At 47.5% G+C, this 19,291-nt stretch overlaps 1 protein-coding gene across 13 annotated transcripts; it reads right to left on the bottom strand.

Annotated features, from left to right (window-relative positions):
- Positions 1-256: 256 nt before the first annotated feature.
- Positions 257-14,943, bottom strand: SF1 (splicing factor 1). Of its 13 annotated transcripts, none has more exons than XM_072758364.1 (14): positions 14,066-14,487; positions 12,276-12,404; positions 9,498-9,573; positions 6,316-6,468; positions 6,019-6,108; positions 5,497-5,680; positions 5,288-5,403; positions 5,065-5,172; positions 3,793-3,973; positions 3,257-3,509; positions 2,872-2,931; positions 2,577-2,756; positions 1,616-1,820; positions 257-1,181 (listed from the first exon to the last, which is right to left on the bottom strand). In XM_072758364.1, the coding sequence occupies exons 1-14, from the start codon at positions 14,094-14,096 to the stop codon at positions 1,052-1,054; spliced, it is 1,896 nt and encodes a 631-aa protein (XP_072614465.1). In that variant the 5' UTR covers positions 14,097-14,487; the 3' UTR covers positions 257-1,051. The 13 variants fall into 13 exon arrangements, with proteins under 13 accessions (XP_072614465.1, XP_025860303.1, XP_072614462.1 ...); XM_026004518.2 differs by having other exon boundaries at positions 3,257-3,530; XM_072758361.1 differs by having other exon boundaries at positions 3,257-3,530; positions 13,700-14,230.
- Positions 14,944-19,291: the final 4,348 nt, after the last annotated feature.

A 19,291-nucleotide genomic window follows, 5' to 3' on the forward strand; every position in this document is an offset into this window, starting at 1 on the left:
AGGCAGGGGTGGGAGTGGTGAAGAACCTGGTTCTCCACTATAACCAGTAAACAAGGGGGAGACATGGGACCACCCACACACTCAGCTGCCACACACAGGGACGCAGACAGGAGGCTCCTTAATGAATGTCCCAGGGGTTCCCCAGAGAGAACAGGATGACTGGGGCCAGGTGCTGAATGCAGGCAAGTGAGGTAACTTTGGAGCTGCTAGGGGTACAGGGGATTTGATGAGAAAAGAAAATGAAGAAACAGACCCAGAAAACCACACTGCTCTTTTATTCAATGGAACATCCCCCTTTAACGCAGTGTTGAATCATACACCGAAAAAAAAAAAGCCCAGAGAAATTTCTGCAGATAAACCAGTGAAGAGAACGCGCATTATACATTATTGTCAACATAATCACTCCATGAAGAGGAAAGGAGAGAAAAAAAGAAGAACGAAAAACAAGGGGCTCAAACCCCTAGACACTGCAAAACATTGAGATGTTTGGGATTAAAATAAAATTTAAAAAGAAACCTTCCAGGAAGGAGAGGAACAAATGGAATCTGAGGCAGCTCAGGTGCTCAGGGAGCATGGAAAGGACTCACCAGGGTAGCAGACAAGGCCAAGGTGGCTCAGGTGGGCCCACCTACTGCTAGCAGGAGTATCAGGATGGGTGGTGGCCCTGGACCTGGAAATTAACCCACTACTCTACAGGTGGCAAAGACAAAATGTCACACTACCAAAAAAAAAAAAAAAAAAAAAAAAAAAATCCTCTGGGGTGTTCATGGCAACCTTGAAAATCTTAGGAATCCCCCTCCCACACAGCCTGACATTAATGGCCAAAGCTTGCACCTAAAACCATTTGCTCCCTCCTTTCCTTGGGAAAAGAAGAACAAGGAATGGAGAAAAAGGAAAGGAATCTAATTGCAGCAGAAGATCGGGGAAGAGCATCTCCTTGGACGGAGTCTGAAGAAAGGAAGAGATAAGGAAATAACAAAGAAAAAGAAAAAATTAATAAAAATTTCACGATATGGAGCCAGCGTGTTCCGATTCCGTCCACAAAAATAACTCAGGCTGCTTTGCCGAACCATCCTGTCCACCAGGGGCGCTGCTGAGGCTGTCTGCCTGGAAGGGTCACCAATGGGCGCGGAAAGTCCTCACTCTCATGGCTCGGGCCATCGCCGCCGCGGGGAGGGATCCTGGCGGCCCGGTTTGGGGAGAGGCAAAGGGAGTTGGGTGAGGAGAGAAAGAAGACAAAGAAGACACTCGATGCTACGGGGCGCCAGGAAAGCCCAAGCTGGCGCCCCTACTACCACCTGCCCATTCCCAAGCGAGTCCTCAGTCGCTTGGCCCAGCCCGGTGCGTGCACACACACACATGCGTGCACACAAATCACATGCGTGCATCCCAATGTCTGGCTCCATATGGTGAGGTTCGGCGTGTGTTTAAACGAGACCAATGCTCTCTCTATATAATATATATTTTCTTAAAAAACCGAGTCTAGTTCTGTGGTGGAGGCGGTGGGGGAGCTGGAGGCATCCCGAAGGGCGGCATGCCCGCCACCCCCATGCCCATCATGGTGACAAAGTTAGAAGGGTCCATGGGAGGCGGAGGAGGAGGGGGCGGGGCATACATCATGCCGGCGGAACCAGGCGGCGGAGGCGGCGGAGGGGGAGGGGCCCCGGGCGGCAGAGGCGGCTGGACCCCGGGGGGCAGGGGCACCATAGTGGGGTTGCCTTGCATCTGAGGGGCTCCTGGAGAAGCTGCGGCAGCCGCCTGCTGCTGTTGCCATGGCGGGATGGACCCTGTGCCAGCGCTCGTGGTGGTAGTCGTCGTATCTGGGGTGGTAAAGAAGCCCAAGGTCACACGCGCGGGGGCACACCGCGGCTCTCTGCGGCTGCTGCCTTGGGATGGGGGGGCGAGGGGCGCCTGCTCCTTGCTTGGCATGCGGTACGGTGGTGGGGGGCGGGCGGGCGGGGCTGTCCTGGTGATGGGGAGTGGAGGGGTGGGCAGGACTACCCTGGGGTCAGCCTCGAGGTCTCTGGGCTTAACAGAATAAGCCCTTTGTCACCAATGCCCCTAGAAGGGCTGAGGGGAAGGTACCAGACAGAAGAACCGGCTCTGACATCCCTCCGCCCATCCGCCGCCACCACCGAACGGCACATTCAACCTCAAGGCCACAGCTACTCTGCCCGCAGCCCGGTCCCATCCCTGCAGTCTCTCAGGCCCCAGTCACATCCCCTCTCCACAGCATGCAAGCACCCTCCCCACCTGGCCTTCCACACAGGTGCGGGCCAGCCGGCAGCTCAAAGTGCCCAGCCTGTGCGAGCCTGGATTTCTGGCACCCTACCCACAATGGCATGTTCCCTCCAGGTCCCCCAAAACCACTCCCCAGACACAACCACGCCAAACATCAGCTCTCTTCCTCAAGACCCCCAGGGGCCATGAGGCCCTTTCCACTTACACCCCCAACAGAGAGCAGAGTCTCCTCCCTGGGTGTCTGCCTGCTTCTGTGAGCTGTGAGGTTCTCTTGCTCCTCTCAGCCCCACCTCTTCATCCCACCCACCCCCACAAGCCCAAAATATTCCACTCACTTTGCTGCCATGGCAAGGGGGTACTGGAAGCCATACTGCTGCTGGGCGGAGGGGGTGGCGGAGGCTGCTGCTGCTGCTGCTGCCATGGGGGAAGAGGACCAGAGGGAGGGGGCGGGGGCTGCCCACTGGGAGGCGGCGGCGGCGGTGGCATCATGCCCATAGGCGGCGGTGGCATCATACCTGCAGGTGGGTGGAGACAAGGGTGAGGCCTCAAAGGAGGAGATGGACCTGGGACAGAGACCCCACTCCCAGACCCAGGGCATACCGAGAGTGAGCAGATGACAGGCTGCATTACCTTTTCCTTGATGCAGGCGATAGACCCCAGAGCCCACAGGCGTACTTCCCAGGTACTGATCTTGATGGAAGGAAAGAGCAGGGACTTAGCAGGACATTTGAACTGGCAGAGGAAGATGCCCCCACCGATAGTTTATTCGGTCACACAGCTTGTAACCACTACCCTTATTCTGGAACCTTGCCTTTAAGAAGCAAGCCTGTTTCTACCCCACACAGTAACCACTTCCTGAACCAGGATGAAGTCTTGCTCCTTCTAGAGCCCTAGCCATGGCACGAGACCTGGTGAAATACCCAGCCACTTTGGGAGCTGCCTCTGGTTCGCAGGAACCTGATGTCACCCTTGCTTATCCCAAAGCCCCAAGGTTTCTGGTCTGACACTTACTTACCCATTGGAGGAGGGCCATGATGCCCAGGTGGGTGTGGGCCCTGGTTCATCGGTGGTGGTGGTGGCTGCATCCAAGGGGGTGGGGGTCCGTTAGGGTTGTGCTGCATGGGATGTCCACCATGCCCACCTGTCAGGCTGGGTAATGGGTGTGGGAAGCTGTGGGGGCCACCTCCAGGCCCACCAGGACCACCTCCATGCATGCCATGGTAGGGCCGACTCTCTGAAGGGCCAGAATTCATCCACGGTGGGCGGCTCTGGGTAGTGGACATGAGAGACTACGTGAGAGCATTTCCCGTCAATGTCCCTGCCCACGCCCCCTGGTGGCAACACTGTTCTTTCAGCTATGCCAAGACCAAAACACACATAAGAACAGGATCTTCCCAAAGGGAAAGATCCCCAAACATCCTGGCATCCGGAAGAACAATGTTGCCAGCCATGTCTGTCAATGCGCTCTTCCCAAACCACCTGGCCAGAGCCCCCTATCTCTGAGGAAGAAGATGGGGAGCCAGACCACAAGAATAAGCAACTGAAACTCACCGGTGGAGGTGGGTTGTTGGCCGGAGCAGCAGGCCGAGGTGCACTGGCCAGGGGTGTGGTGGCGGGCCCAGATGTGGAACCCACAGATGCTGGCACTGGCGCTTCGCCCAGTTCAGCCATAAGGGACAGATATTCTTTATCCATCCGTGCTTTATCCTGAGCTGACTGGGGGTCACCAGGCCTAAAGGTGGGATGGGGAAGGGGGGTGGGGAGAATGGGAGAGAAGGAGGGGGAGGGAGAGAAAGAGAAGGGAAAAAAAAAAAACCACCTCTCATTAAGAAAAAGTTTTTTTTCTTTTAAAAGATTCTACTTATTTATTCATGAAAGACACACAGAGACAGAGAGAGGGAGAGACACAGGCAGAGGGAGAAGCACGCTCCATGCAGAGAGCCCAATATGGGACCCGATCCCAGGACTCCAGGATCATGTCCTGGGCCGAAGGCAGGCGCTAAACTGCTGAGCCACCCAGGCATCCCAAGAAAAAGTTTTATCCTAAGGAACTGACAGAATTTTGAGGAATTCCATCATCCTTTCTACACATTCCTCAAAATAGTCTCAAGTCCTCAGTTCTGTGCCCAGCTCTGCATCTGGGATGCCATGTGGATTTCTGCCACAACAGAGAAGACTCTGAGCAACCAGCCAGCCACATGGGCCAGGAAGCACAGGCTCTTCCAAAGAACAAACTTTCATCAAATCCTACATTCCCAGTTTGGGGGAAGGGAAAAAAAGCAGAAAATGTTGCTATCAAGTGCTGGTTCAAAACTGGTCAAAAATCCAGATGGCTTAGTCTTTTGAAACCAATCCTAAGCAGCAAAAGGCAGTTAATACTAAGCTATAGTAAAAACATTTATTTATTTTTTTTAAATTTATTTATGATAGTCACAGAGAGAGAGAGAGGCAGAGACATAGGCAGAGGGAGAAGCAAGTTCCATGCACCGGGAGCCCGACGTGGGATTTGATCCCAGGTCTCCAGGATCTCGCCCTGGGCCAAAGGCAGGCGCCAAACCGCTGCGCCAACCAGGGTTCCCAGTAAAAACATTTATACCTAGAATGTAAATTTCTAATTTTTCTGAACTCAAAAGGAGTTGCAAAATACAGGTCAGGTGTTCTACATAAGCTGCTTCTCATCTTCCTGAGTTTTAACATCACACCATTATAGACCACATTCACAGAAATGAAGGCTCTCTCAGGTCCAAAGCTTAACAGCAACCAACCAGGTGCTCAAGAAATATCTCAAACACTATGAGCTACAAAGAAAACACAGCCCCTCACCTTTGGAATTTGCAATCAGATGCAATGTGGCCAGCCCCTCCACACTTGGTACACACTGTGGTATTGGTAATGCTGCGTGTCTCTGAGCTCTGCCAGGGTCTCAAGATCCTGTGGGGGGCGGAGAGGGAGGAGGCAAGGTCATCTCAAGAGTTATAACCAAATTCCCTACTTCCATAGGTTCTTCAGATTTGTACATACTTTCCCCTCTAAACTGATCACACACCTGTTATCATCTTCCCGAAGGGTCCCATTTAAACGAGCCAACTCCCGAAGCTGCATCTTCCGTAGATCATTCTGGTCCTCAGGGGTCTCAATACCCTGCTTCAGAATGTTTCTTATCTGGTGGAGATGCAATGGGCAATTACAGTTATATAAAGCGCTGGAGCCACCACTAGATTTTCTGGCAAGAGACTTCCTTTCTGGCTGCCTTACCTGTTCCACAGCTTTCTTCACATTCTCCATGGTGTTAGCAGTAACCAGGGCATGAAGCGGCTCATCTTCTCCAGGCAGCATCTGGCCATCTTTGCGGCCAACTTTCCCTTCTTTGACAGACCCTTTCCCTCGGATCATGATCTTGGCATTACACTCTTTCTCTATGTTCTTCAAGGTGTTCCCTCTGTCAGAGGCAGAAAACACAGAGTTGTACTAGACAGGCAAGTTCACAGGCCACAGGGGACAGAGTGGGCTGAGCACGCTGGCTGGAAACCTGAGTGCACAGAGTTGGGATTTTTCCAAGAGCTCCATGATCTCTAAGTTAAGGTCAGCCACACCAATCCTCAAGATCTGATTCTCTGCAGTAAAAAGTGGTTGAAGAGATTTTCTCACAGAAAGGCATGAACTCCCACCAAAGACCAGGAAGGTAAGCCATCAATGCCACCAGCACCCAACTGGGCCTAAGGCAGATACGTCTCATAGGTTCTTAGAAATTATCCCAAGTGGGGAGCAGTTACTCACCTGGGCCCAATCAGCAGCCCCACAAAGTTGATTTCAGGATACTCATCTTGTGGAATCATGACTTTATCGCTCACCCGTGTTGCTGGAGGTCTAAAAAAGAAAAGACTCCTAGACTCTGCATGTTTCTGAGAGAGGACACAAATAACCCACAGCTCTTCTAGAATGAACCTAGGTACCATGTATTAAGTATACATGATCTAAGGATAAGAGGTGTGACATTAGTACCAAGATAGTTCTCCCAGATCACATGTGATCTGCACACGTCCATGGCCTGGACAACCCAGTCCCTCTGCTTACTTGTAATCTGCAGGTGGCTTAAAATCAGGGTTGAGGGCAACCATTTCCGTGATGAGGTTGTGCCGCTCCTCTTCAAGCTTTTTACGGGTGCGGAACTCGCGGGTGTTAAGCCGCTTCCCCTCGCTATTGTAGATGGGCTCAGGGGAAGGGGACCTGTGGGAAACAGATAACCGTTACTGCTTTGCCTTCACTTTTCTCATCCCACATGGGCTAAAATTAGTCTTCCCAGCCCCTCTGCCTCTCAGACCCTAACACAACACTCTTCGGAGGAACCGACCATAACGTGTGCTATTCAAGATCGTGTGGAATAGGGAGATGAAAGCTGGCTTAGCATTAGGGGGACTGGGGTGTGTGTGAGAAAGGGAGAAAAAAAAAAGGTTTTGCTTCTAAGTGTTGAGAAGAAAAAAAGTCTGTCCTTCTGGGGGAAAATCTTTGGGTTGTAAATGGCAAGGACAGTATCATCCTCTGGAGTCTTCTTGCCAGATACGGATTTTTCATTTTAAAAAACCGTACAGTATTACAACTTTATAAACCACGGAAACCCCAAGTTTAGGTAAAATGTGAACTCTTGCAGAGCTCGTGCCCTATCAGGAAGAGTGTCTGGACCCCTGCCACATAGTAAGTATAAGCTCTTTAACCCAATGCAACTGGGACTCAAGGCTGCTGCAGCTACTTGGCCCCACAATGGAGAGAGATGGTTCAAGGCTTCGTCTCTGCTTTTCCTTCAATGGCCTGGCTGGCTGTGTCCAAGGCCCAGGAGTCAACCTGTTTTCTGGCTGTTCGAGGTTGGGGAGTCTGGGTAGAGAAAAACGTTAACGTGCTAAAGCAGCTTCTGCTAGAGGCTGCAAATGCAGATTTGGTCAAGTACTTGTCTAGGGTCTGGACCTGCAAACGGCAAGGGGAAAACCTAGGATTCTCCACCAGAGTTTACAAGTCCAGAAAGCAGATTTTCTCTCTCTCATTTTTTTTAAGGAGTAAAATGCTGTTGCTACAAGTAAAAAATAGTAATGATAAAATGGTCAGTTTACCACAGCTGGAGTGGCGGTAATAAAAAAAAAAAAAAAAAAAAAAAAAAAGAGAGAAGTTACACTCCTAGAATTCTGAGTTGAGATTACAAAAAGGACCATAGCTTGATATTCTGAATGAAAATTTAGTAGCAGCTGCAAGAAGGGAAGAGACCATGTGGATCAGGTTATTAAAAAAACATCCTGAAAGTAGTCAAGACTCCTATACCCTTGGTTTAGTTGAGAGAACCTTGCCTAGTTGGAGAGCAAGGACTGAACTCGGCTGCTCCCACTGTCTTCAGCCTAAAGGGAACCATGTCATACCACGTTACACACACGATGGAATAAAAGGTCAGCTTTGTTCATGGCTAATGACGGCTAAATGACACCTCCGTTTCTAACATTTATATATAAACTGTTAACACAATCCAGTAATAGTGAACAAAAGCAACATACCCCAGCTCATTAGACTATCATTTTATACATTTAACTCTACAGAGATTTTAAAAACATTTTTTACTGTGCAACTTAACATCAAAATAACATAGTGGCTTAATATTGAGAATACACCTTCTTAGGAAATAACCTTAATAAGGTAAGAAACTCATGCAGTTCCCTCCAACCTGGGCTCAAAAGCAAGACCAATCAGGCATTAGGCCCTCTTTCAAACTGAATACAAGGGAGGAAAAAAAACTGCTCTGGTTTTACTTCTAACGTGCTTGACATTTCTAACTCCCACCCGTAGCTGTCTAGAATTAGCATTTCTGACTGATCAACAAAACAAGGTTTACCAGTACCAAATTGGTCATTTAAAAGCCTCACAACCGGTTTAACCTCTTCCCAAATTGTGGATGTGAAAGGCAAAAGCTACTATTCTAGAAGTTAGACTGGCCCAACTTCTTCACTCCAAATAGGCATAATATAAATCAACTAAACTCTAATCCCATTTTTCCAGCATACAAAGGTTTGTTAAAAATTCAACCTTTTGAGGAATTGCCTGGTAACCTGTTAGACATATTATTAAGGGGAAAAAGGCCAAAAAAGTACTAAACAGTTGTGGTCTACAACCTATAATGCAAATCTTTAAAAAATAAATAAATAAATAAATAAATAAATAAATAAATAAAAACACAACCCCTCCAAACAAAAACTACAGAATAAAAAAATGATAAATTCATCAAAATTAAAAAACCCATTTGGAGAAATTTGTTCCCTGGCAAAAGATAGCAGAAAGATGTGAGTGGCTTCTAAAACCATTATATCATCTTCCTGATTTAACGAGCCATTAATTGGGTAATAAAAGCCCAAAACACTACTTTTTAAAGTGAAGTGTTTTCAACAATGCTGCATGCAGTATGAGCAATTCTATGCAAGGGAGGCATATTGCCCTCCTATTAAATGGACTGGATTTTAGCTGTTCAAGTTCAACCAGCCAATAAAATTCCTGATTAAAAAGTTCATTTCTCTCACTTTTTACTTTTCAAAGGTAAGAGAAATTATAAACGGAAAGGACGTGACCACAGCTGTTTGAAGACCACACTCTTTAAAAAATAAAGGTGATTTAGAGTTGGTTACTAGCCTTCCCAAAACAGGTGAGAATATTCTGGCCCCTCCCAATACCCCCAAGGCAATGGCCAAGGCGGAAAATTCACTGGCAGTGAAGGAAGCTGGTTAGAAATCTCATCTATTTTAAAACCATCTCAAAACCATGAGCAGGAAGACTGGAGCAATGAGCTAACCAGATTTGAGTTTCTGGTCTGCTCAAATTCAGTGATGCTCAAAAATATTCTGAATCCCTGCACCGTGTACCTGTGAGAAAAGCTCTACACCCTCAGCTTTCAACCAAAGCAGTTACTGAAAAGGGTGGTTAACGGGCCACTTCACTGTCCCTACGGGTGGGTAAATCAGGTTAAAATCTACATGCTTACCAATTGAAAACCAGGTGTCCATTTTCCTGTAACTTTTTATTCTGCTAGTAATTAAGTTCCATTCCAATTTTCTAACTGACGACTGACCATATAGATTGCTAATTAAACCCTATGCCCCAGAATGGTCAGAGTATTTATCAGTCGTCTTACTAGGATTTCATTGAAATGACACAATATGTTGCCACCAGTAAAACGTATTGAGAAAAAGGTAAAAAGCGTTACTGTCAGCTGGTTAAAACTGTTTCCCAACCTGTCCTCAGGGTTAGGGGGGATGCCCAGGTCTCCTGTGCGCAGTTTACGAGTCAGGTCTTCTATCTGCAGTTGCACTGGAAGAAACCAGGTTAGGAAAGAAAAAAAAAGGATGGAAAAAAGACAATGTTACCAAAAAACATCTCAAATCTCAATAACAAGCATGAAGAACTCGGAGACTTTGAAAGGGACGACTGATCAGTGAACACATTGAGGCAAAAACCCCCAACCACCTATCGGCAGAAGTCCATTTACATCTATAGGTATTTTTCACTTCAAAATGGTTATCACTTAAGGAAGCAAACAGTTTGTTGGAAGAGGGGTTAGCGGTATAGACTGTTCACTAAGGCTAACATCAAAGCAATTATTAGGTCTTTCACCTCTCCCTTCCCCCCCAAGGCTTGCTATACAATTGGCACCCGCACAAACCATGTATGTTATCACCAATACCCTGTTCCCAACCAAATTACTTTGAGGGCAAGACTCTTGAGAGTTTATTTTTCTTCATTAAATGTTAAGCATAGCCCAAAATGAAACCCAATTAACATGGGACAAGGAAAAATACCAGTTGAACATAGATCATTTTCACTGATACCAGGTTCAAAATTTCTTAAACACATGACATTTAACAACAATTCAACACCTCGTAAAGTTTATTATACATACTTTTTCTGTACAACCAGATCCATACTAAGAAGGATCTCCCAATATCTGTTGCTTTTATTCAAATCTTATGTGACAATCCATATACCTTAATAAACCAGTAACCATGAGATGTTAAAGTCTGTGCTCAGACTTGCTCCTCATGAGGGGAGTCAAAGTAGGGATGTAGAAATAGAAAATGTGGATCAAGGAGATGTGTGTGGCCCTCAGACCAAGCTTGACAAAATGAGGCTGTATGTGAAAAAGAGAGGAGGGTTTCACAAAAGTTCAATGATTTCAGGGAAATGTTACCCGGGTGATTTCTCAAGATAATGGGAACTGTAGAGCCAGATCACGGTCTTCAGCGTGCTGAAGAACCACCTGTTTCTGTTTCTTACCTTTGCAGCATCTGAGAGTTGTGAGCAAGCATCCCTAATAAGGACAAGTCTTACTGGGTTGTGTTGAAGTTGAGTTGGCTCCACAACAGGATTAATGCATGTCTAACCCAAGATATCCTTTTAATTTTAAATACATCCCATAGGCTATACCACATATCCATTCCAACTCCAAAGAACTAAAAATCCACATTCATATCAAGAGAAGATATTGGGGTCATTGTACAAAGCAATGTGTACCATGACAAACAGAAGATGAATTAAGATACGTGGATCCCTAAGCTCTTCTACGCCAGAAAATTTGTGACTTTACAGTCAAGTATTAAGCTAAAGAACTCAAGGTGAAAGTCACCTTCACAGGGGCAGGCAGCCCTCCTAACTATAAGGGTGTGTGGGGTCTGATGTGAGAAACAGCTGAGATCTATACTTGCCTCTGTTTTGGCTCTATCCACTTTTGATTAGCTCTAAACAGCCTGTAAGGCTCAGTGAATTAACTCCCTGCACAGGAAGATAATTGGGAGATGTAGAGAGTAAGTTTGTTTTTCCCATTTTCTAAGTCTGCTTGTGTTCTTAGGATGCCATTCCACTAGGGACATTTCCAAAAGGTTGTAAAGACCCAGGCCAATCTAATGAGACAAGGAAGTGGATAGGAGTAAATTGAACAGTGGGGAAAGAAGAAATATTAGTATTGTGAAAACCAGATAAACAATTCCAACACCTCAAAACTCTCAGCAGTTAAAAAATGTTAAGAGATTATGATCCTCAAGAATAACACATGCCAGCCTTGAAGCTTTTTATCTGTGAAGGCTACAGCCTCCCAGGCCTAGGCGGCCTTTGCCCTAATTTACTCCAAAGGGGATGTTTATTTGGTTAGTAGGAAATGCTTATCAAGTGAACTTTTTGGAGACAGCTGCAGATACATGAATAAAGGTGAAACTCGCATTAAAAACCTTGTATTTAAAAAAAGGTAATTTTGAGGTTAACTTCATTTACATTGTGGATAATTACTATAATTATTGTCTTGCAATTTCCCAACAGTTAAGATCTTTTTTACCCTATCAACCTCATGCCATATCCAAGTAGTACCCCTTTCCCAGCAGAATTCTTTGATAATAAATAGTAAAAGAGCCCTCGTTTTAAGGCAGCTCTCCAAAGACCAAACCAGAAAAGATGCTGAAGGAAAGGTTAAATTCAACAAAATCGTAAAAAGGGATGTATACTGCCAACACTTTCAGGACCACTCTTTGATTAAACTGAGTTTTTCAGAAAGTACCTATAAAAAGTAAAAGACCACATTTGAAGGGGAGGGAAGAATATGAAATGGTGAAAGGCCATGCTGTGAAAAAGGTACTTAGTTTATAATACCTGCAGTGTTCTCCACTTGGGGCCGTGTCCAGAGAGGCAGAAGACACTCACCTCACCAACGGGCAATGAACAGCAGCTGAAAAGGGTAGGGTGGGGTACTGGACTGGGGACTACCCTCACTCCTAAATGGGTCCCTCTACCTTCCTGGCACTCATGGAGAACACTGCTGTTACGAACAGACCGAAACAAGGAGCTTCAAATGCAGGACTTACAGAGCAAAAACTGATGGATTATATCAAAGTCATAAAAGTACACCTGACCATACCTCATCTCAAAAGAACAAGACTTTAAGGTCTCAAATTTAGGACACATAAAACGCTGCTCAGAATAAGTCATAACAATCTAAAAACATATTTGGGTGCAGAACGTGTATTTACCTATATAAGCTCTTTCTTGTTCCCGAGTAAGTCCAGGGGGGATGACTGTAGGCATTCCTGGAATCACGGTCTTCTGTTCCATTGTATCTTGGTTCCAGCGGCTCCTCTTCCGCTTCTTACTTGGGAAGTCTAAAGGCAGAGAAAGCCCATCAAATACAAATATAAACCAACAAACTAACTACCAACAGGCAGTTCACGATATTTATAATACTACACACAATCTCGGCAGACTGGGAAACTGAGAACTTGACCTAAAAAGTAAATGGCAAAAAATGGAAGACATACCCAAGAAATCAGAGACACACAGCCGCCACAAAGATACCTGGCTCCGGGTCCAAAAACATATTTCATATTTATAACATGTGTCAAAAAAAGTGAAGTACGTAAACAAGCTAACAAATCTTAATCCCTAGTTTCAGATATGCAACATCAACCACAAATGTTTTAAAAACCCCAGGGGAGACAAAATATACTGAATAATCAGATGTGGTAAAGTATGCTGAGAAAACTGTTGGTTCTTCCCACCTCCAAACCCCACCAGCCACCTTTCTAAAGGGACCAGAACACAACCAAACTTACAATTTACTAAGTGAAAAAGCCCAATTCTTCAAAAAGCTCACTTTTTTCTTCAGAAGTTTAGTCAAGCATTCATTTTCCTGGCTAATTTAGACACTTAACATCAGAACTCCTAAAGGAGGTATCAAAAGTTCAACAAAATACAAGCTATCCAACAGCAGCCAAATACTCCTCCTCCAAAACAGAAGCATAAACTTTCTACACATCTGGTACACACAAGTCAGTTCTACTTCTACTTGGAAAGCCCCAACAACTAAAGGGAGACAGATCAGACTTCTCTAAGATAAATGAATGGAGATTAGGAATATTCCTTCCTCCAAAAGTGCACCGGATCCAACCACACCACTGAGGATTTTCGAGCTCTTCCTTTCACTGCAGTAAAAACTTCGCACAGAAAGATAAATTACTCTCGCTTTCCTACCTTTTGGACTTCTCTAGAATCAGGAAGGTGCTCCACGTCATCAATTGACCCTTTCACGCCCTCCCGACACGCACATCCCTCAACCCATCCACCAATTCAACCCACTCGACACCCCTCTCCTCTACCAGGGTGTAGAGAGCAACACAGACCCCCCCCCCCCATTTCCATTTATTATCGGGCCACAAAGCCCGGCAGCCATACTGCGCCTGCGCACAACACCCTCCGCGCTCCACCCCCCCCCTTCCAGTGCGCGTGCGCACTCGGGGCCCAAGAACCAGGCCGCGCGCCCCTTGGCGCCTCCGCCCGGGGCCTCCCCGTGCGCGCGCGCGCCCCTGCCGCGTGCAGCCGCCGTCGCCGCCGCCGCGCGCCCCTCAGGCGGCCGGGCCCGTCCGCGCGACGCCTCTCGCGCTCTCTCGGCCCGACTCACCTCCTCCGCCGCCGGCCGGGCCCGGCTGCTGGTCCTGATGGGGCGGCTGGGGTGGCGGCGGCTGCGGCGGCGACACGCGCTGGTAGAGCGGCGGCGGAGGGGGAGGCTGCGGCGGCGGGTACGAGGAGCCCGGGGAGGGCGGCGGCGGCGGCGGCTGCTGGGGAGGCGGGGGCGGCGGCGGGGGCGGCGGCGGCAGCACCGCGAAGGGGAAGGCCGCGGTCAGGGCTCCCACCGAGCCCACGGGCGGGGGCGGCGGCTGCCCGGGCACCAGCAGCCCCGCCCCAGGCCCGGGAGCAGGCGGTGGCCCCGGCTCGAAGCCCCCTTTGGGCCCGGAAACAGGGGGGAGGCCGGGGGGGCCCAGCTTACCCAGCGGCGTGGCGTTCGCTCCGGTCGCCATGGCGCCCCCGGGGACCGGCACCGGCGGCTCCTTTTAGGCGGTGGTGGCGGCGGCTTCTTCGCGAACCTTCCGGGGGGAGGGGACCCGACTGCGCTGCCGCGGAGCGCGCGGAGCCCGTCCTCTCACGCGGCGGGCGGCGGCGGCGCGAGACGCACAAAGAGGGAGGAGAGAGGGCGCCGCGGGGGCGGTCCGGGGGCGACGGGTCCGAGTCCTGGATTGGGCCGAGCCCAGGCAAGGGGTCGAATCGGCGGCCTCCGATTGGCGGAGCCTTAGCCCCTCTCGATGCACGCTGGGATTGGCCGGACCGTTAGGCCAGGGGGAAGAAATGGCGGCCGAGCCTGGCGAGCTGGGAGGTGTCGCAGCGCGCACTTCATTTGTTACTGCGCGAACTGAGCTCGGAGTCCAGAAAGGAGGGGAATAGGGTGGGGCAAACTCTGTGACGTAGGGGGTAGGGTCTTTCTCATTGGTTGAAGTTGATGGAGTCAATTCTCGATTGCGTCGTAGTGTCATGGGATTGGCTGTCGCTTGTCCGGTTCTTTTTCTACTCCTCCCCCGGGGAGCAGTTTCTCTGGGATTAAGCGAGAGGTCGCGGCGGTACTCCGGCAGAACGAGATTTACGGCCGTGGGGGGGGGGGGAGTGGAGCAGGAGAGCGCATGCGTAGATGGGGCAAGGCTGCCTCTCCGACCTTCGCTTCATGGTCGACTCCTTGGTCCGGCGCGGAAGCCCTTAGTGACGTTAATTCTCGATTCCTATAGTAACCCGGAACTGAGGGACGGGGAGGGGCTGGCGCGCGACCGTAAACCGGAACCGTTGACGCGCCGCAGGTAAAAAGGGACTTCCTGTTTTCTTAAAAAAAAAAAAAAAAAAAAAAACAACTATAAAATAGTCTATTTGAAGGATCAAAGCGATACTGAGCCTATGGAAGAACACATCATCTTAGGCAGAGAACAATAATTCAATTTCAAAATTAATTTGCAAATACATTGTATTTCCATAGAATCAACTAGGTTGGGGGTTGATTACATCATCTTAAAGTCATATAATTATGAGAATAGTGGGGAAACCTGTAAACGAGGTTGAGGAGGAACTCGCTTTTCGGAATAGTGTGCAAGACACTGTAATGAAACAATGTGATTTGTTGAAGGAAAGACAGATGAGCGCGACAGAATAGACTAGAAATAGATTCCCCATGTGTAAATAGATTCAGTAAAGATTCAGCTAACAAATGGTATAGGATCTTAAACAATAAAACAGACCTAAAATACAATATAGGAGACCAACAGGGTTATCTAGAGGTGGAGACTTAAGGAAAACAAGAAACTCAGACTAGTAAATATATACTTGATCACTAAAAAAATTAAAACTGTAGGATAAAAGCCAACAAATAATAAAACATTAGGAAGATATACTTGCCACACATGATAAAGGGCTAATATGCAAAGAAGTCTTAAAAAATAATTAGAAAAAAAGACAAAAACAATAGAAAATGAGCAAAGGCTGTGAATAGACAAATTTCAGAAGAGCAAATTCAAACCGCAAAAAAACCATGAAAAGGCACCAGACACTGCCCCCCTGCAGGAAAATGCAAATTAAGGTGATAATAAGGAATCTAACCATCAAAATAGCAAACAACAAATGTGCTAACATTACTCAATTTCTTTTTTTTTGGAAACCGTTCTGTTGTCTATTAAAATTGTACCCCTTTCAAGAAAAATTAAAAATAAGCACTTTCAAAGTATCAGTCCCACTTCTGGGAATCTGCCCCACAGCACAGCATGTGATTATATAATGTAATGTGTTCATAGTCTTCTACTTCATTTACTACAGTACTGTAAGAGAGTCTGGAAACAGTGAGTTTCCATTAATAAGTGAAGGGTTCAACAAACTGGAATCCCTAACCTAGATTATTAGGCAGCTTTTTTTTTTTTTTTTTTTTCAGGCAGACTCGAAAGTCAGTTAATCCATACCAGGGCAGGGCAGCCCGGGTGGCTCAGCTGTGTAGCACTGCTTTCTTTTCTTTTTTTAAATTTTTATTTATGATAGTCACATAGAGAGAGAGGCAGAGGGAGAAGCAGGCTCCATGCACCGGGAGCCCGACATGGGATTCGATCCCAGGTCTCCAGGATCGCGCCCTGGGCAGGTGCTAAACCGCTGCGCCACCCAGGGATCCCAAGATTGTATTTTTTAAAGTAATCTCCATGCCCATCTTGAGGCTTGAAACTACAACTCCAAGAGTCACATGCTGTACTGGCTCAGCTAGCTGGATACTTAGGGATGTACTATTAACATAATAATGGTACTACTGTACTGACCCCAGTAAAGGCTACAGCTCTGTCTGCCCTCTGATGGACCAGTCCTCACCACATTCTAATCATTTCAGATGCATTTCCTCTTTTATCCAGGATTTTTAGGAGAGTATTTTTTAATTGCAAGTTAAAATATTTTGGTTGTCTTTATTAATTTCTATTTTTGCAGAATATGGCCTTTTAGGGACGCCTGAGTGGTCAGTGGTTGAGCATCTGCCTTTGGCTCAGAGCGTGGTCCCCGGGTCCTGGGATTGAGTCCGGCTTTGGGCTCCCCACAGGAAACCTTCTTCTCCCTCTGCCTATGTCTTTGCCTCTCTGTGTCTTTCATGAATAAATAAATTTTAAAATCCTTTTAAAAAAAAAGAATAGAATAATGGCCTTTAAAATCTCTACTCTTCGGGATCCCTGGGTGGCGCAGCGGTTTGGCGCCTGCCTTTGGCCCAGGGCGCGATCCTGGAGACCCGGGATCGAATCCCACATCGGGCTCCCGGTGCATGGAGCCTGCTTCTCCCTCTGCCTGTGTCTCTTCCTCTCTCTCTCTGTGACTATCATAAATAAATAATAATAATAATAAAATAAATAAATAAAATAAAATCTCTACTCTTCAAAAAAGTATAATTTGGGAGGTGCCTGGGTGGCCCAGTCAGTTAAGTGGCCAACTGTTGATTTTGGCTCAAGTGGTGGGATTGAGCCCCACATTAGGCTCTGCACTCAGCAGGGAGTCTGCTGGAGATTTTCCCCCTCCTTTTGCCCCTGCTCCCCTCAAATAAAGAAAATCCCCCTTTTTTTAAGTATAATTTTATTTATGGTCATGTATGTGATCAACTGATTTTTAAGATTTTATTCATTTGAGGGTGGCTCAGCAGTTGGGCGCCTGCCTTCAGCCTGGGCTTGATCCTGGAGACCCGGGATCGAGTCCCACATCGGGCTCCCCACATGGAGCCTGCTTCTCCCTCTGCCTGTGTCTCTGCCTATCAGTGTCTCTCATGAATAAATAAAATATTTAAAAAAAAGATTTTACTCATTTGAGGGATCCCTGGGTGGCGCAGCGGTTTGGCGCCTGCCTTTGGCCCAGGGCGTGATCCTGGAAACCCGGGATCGAATCCCACATCGGGCTCCCGGTGCATGGAACCTGCTTCTCCCTCTGCCTGTGTCTGCCTCTCTCTCTCTCTCTCTCTCTGTGACTATCATAAATTTAAAAAAAAAAAAAAGATTTTATTCATTTGAGAGAGAGAGAGAGATCATGAGCAGGGGTGAGAAGGGCAGAGGGTGAGGAAGAAGCAGACTCCCTGCTGAGCAGGGAGCCCAATGTGGGGGCTCTGTCCCAGGACCCTGGGATCATGACCTGAGCCAAAGGCAGACACTTAACTGACTGAGCCACCCAGGCACCCCTGTAATCAATATTTAAAAGTGTTTCAAGGACAAACTTAAGAGCTAGGAGTTTGGGTATTTGCCACTCCAGGCTCTGTTCTGGGCTTTTTACATAGAGTAGTTCATTTCACCTTCACAACCACCTTCAGAGATGGTTACTATCTTGAATTTATGGATGAGAATACAGAGGCACAGAGAGGTTAAGTCAACTACCCCAAGGTCACACAGTCTACCACTATAGTCTACTGGTCTAAGACTCCTGGCATGGGTTGGAATGCAGTTCATGCCACTTTCGGTTGAGGACCATCAGGCTAATTCTTCCAAGTTTTGAGGCAAGTTAGAGCCTTACAGACCCAGGCCAGCCATCCACCAGCTGGCAGCTAGGGAAGTAATTTAATTTCTCCATGCCTCAGTTTGTCTGCAGAGTACAGACATTGATGCTACTCCTACAGGGTACTGTGCTGATTCAATGAGATCAGAGAGCACTTCTGATTTGAATAGGATACCTCTTGAGCTGCAGTGGCAAGAACTACACAGATTTCAGACACAGATGCCTCTTCACTTTCTATAAGGTTGCAACACAATAAAAAATCATGTATCGTGTCTTTGTCCCAAGATCCTGGCACAGAGCTTCAAAACCCCTTGGGCTTTCCTGAGTGATAAGAGTGTCCTTTCTTATTCATAACAAGCCCCTTTGGACCATACCTGAGTTTAAACTAACAGGTGACTTATTTCCAGCTGTGAGAGCCCTGGGATCACTTCAGGATGCTCACTGATCAGAAAAACCATCCAACTTTCATCCTCACCTCTGAGAAGGGGGAAAGGTACTAGAGATTGCATTCAATCATGTGGCCAATGATTTAATCAATTATACTATTAATAAAACCTCAACTTAAAACTCTAAACGGGGGGATCCCTGGGTGGCTCAGTGGTTGAGTACCTGCCTTCGGCCCAGGGTGTGATCTTGGAGTCTCAGGATTGAGTCCTGCATCGGGCTCCCCGCATGGAGCCTGCTTCTCCCTCTGCCTGTGTCTCTGCCTCTCTCTCTCTGTGTCTGTCATGAATAAATAAAATCTTTTTTTAAAAATTTTTTATTTTATGATAGTCACACACACACACACACACAGAGAGGCAGAGACATAGGCAGAGGGAGAAGCAGGCTCCATGTGCCGGGAGCCCGACATGGGATTCGATCCAGGGTCTCCAGGATCGTGCCCTGGGCCAAAGGCAGGCGCTAAACCGCTGCACCATCCAGGGATCCTGAATAAATAAGATCTTTAAAAAAAGAAAAGAAACTCTAAACGGGGGCAGCCCGGGTGGCTCAGCAGTTTAGCGCTGCCTTCGGCCCAGGGTGTGGTCCTGGAGACCCAGGATCGAGTCCCACATCAGGCTCCCTGCATGGAGCCTGCTTCTGTCTCTGCCTCTCTCTCTGTGTGTCTCTCATGAATAAATAAATAAATAATCTTTTGAAAAAATAAATAAACAAATAAATAAATAAATCTCTAAACGGGATGTTT

Source organism: Vulpes vulpes, chromosome 5, assembly GCF_048418805.1.
Source record: "Vulpes vulpes isolate BD-2025 chromosome 5, VulVul3, whole genome shotgun sequence".
NCBI lineage: Eukaryota > Metazoa > Chordata > Mammalia > Carnivora > Canidae > Vulpes > Vulpes vulpes.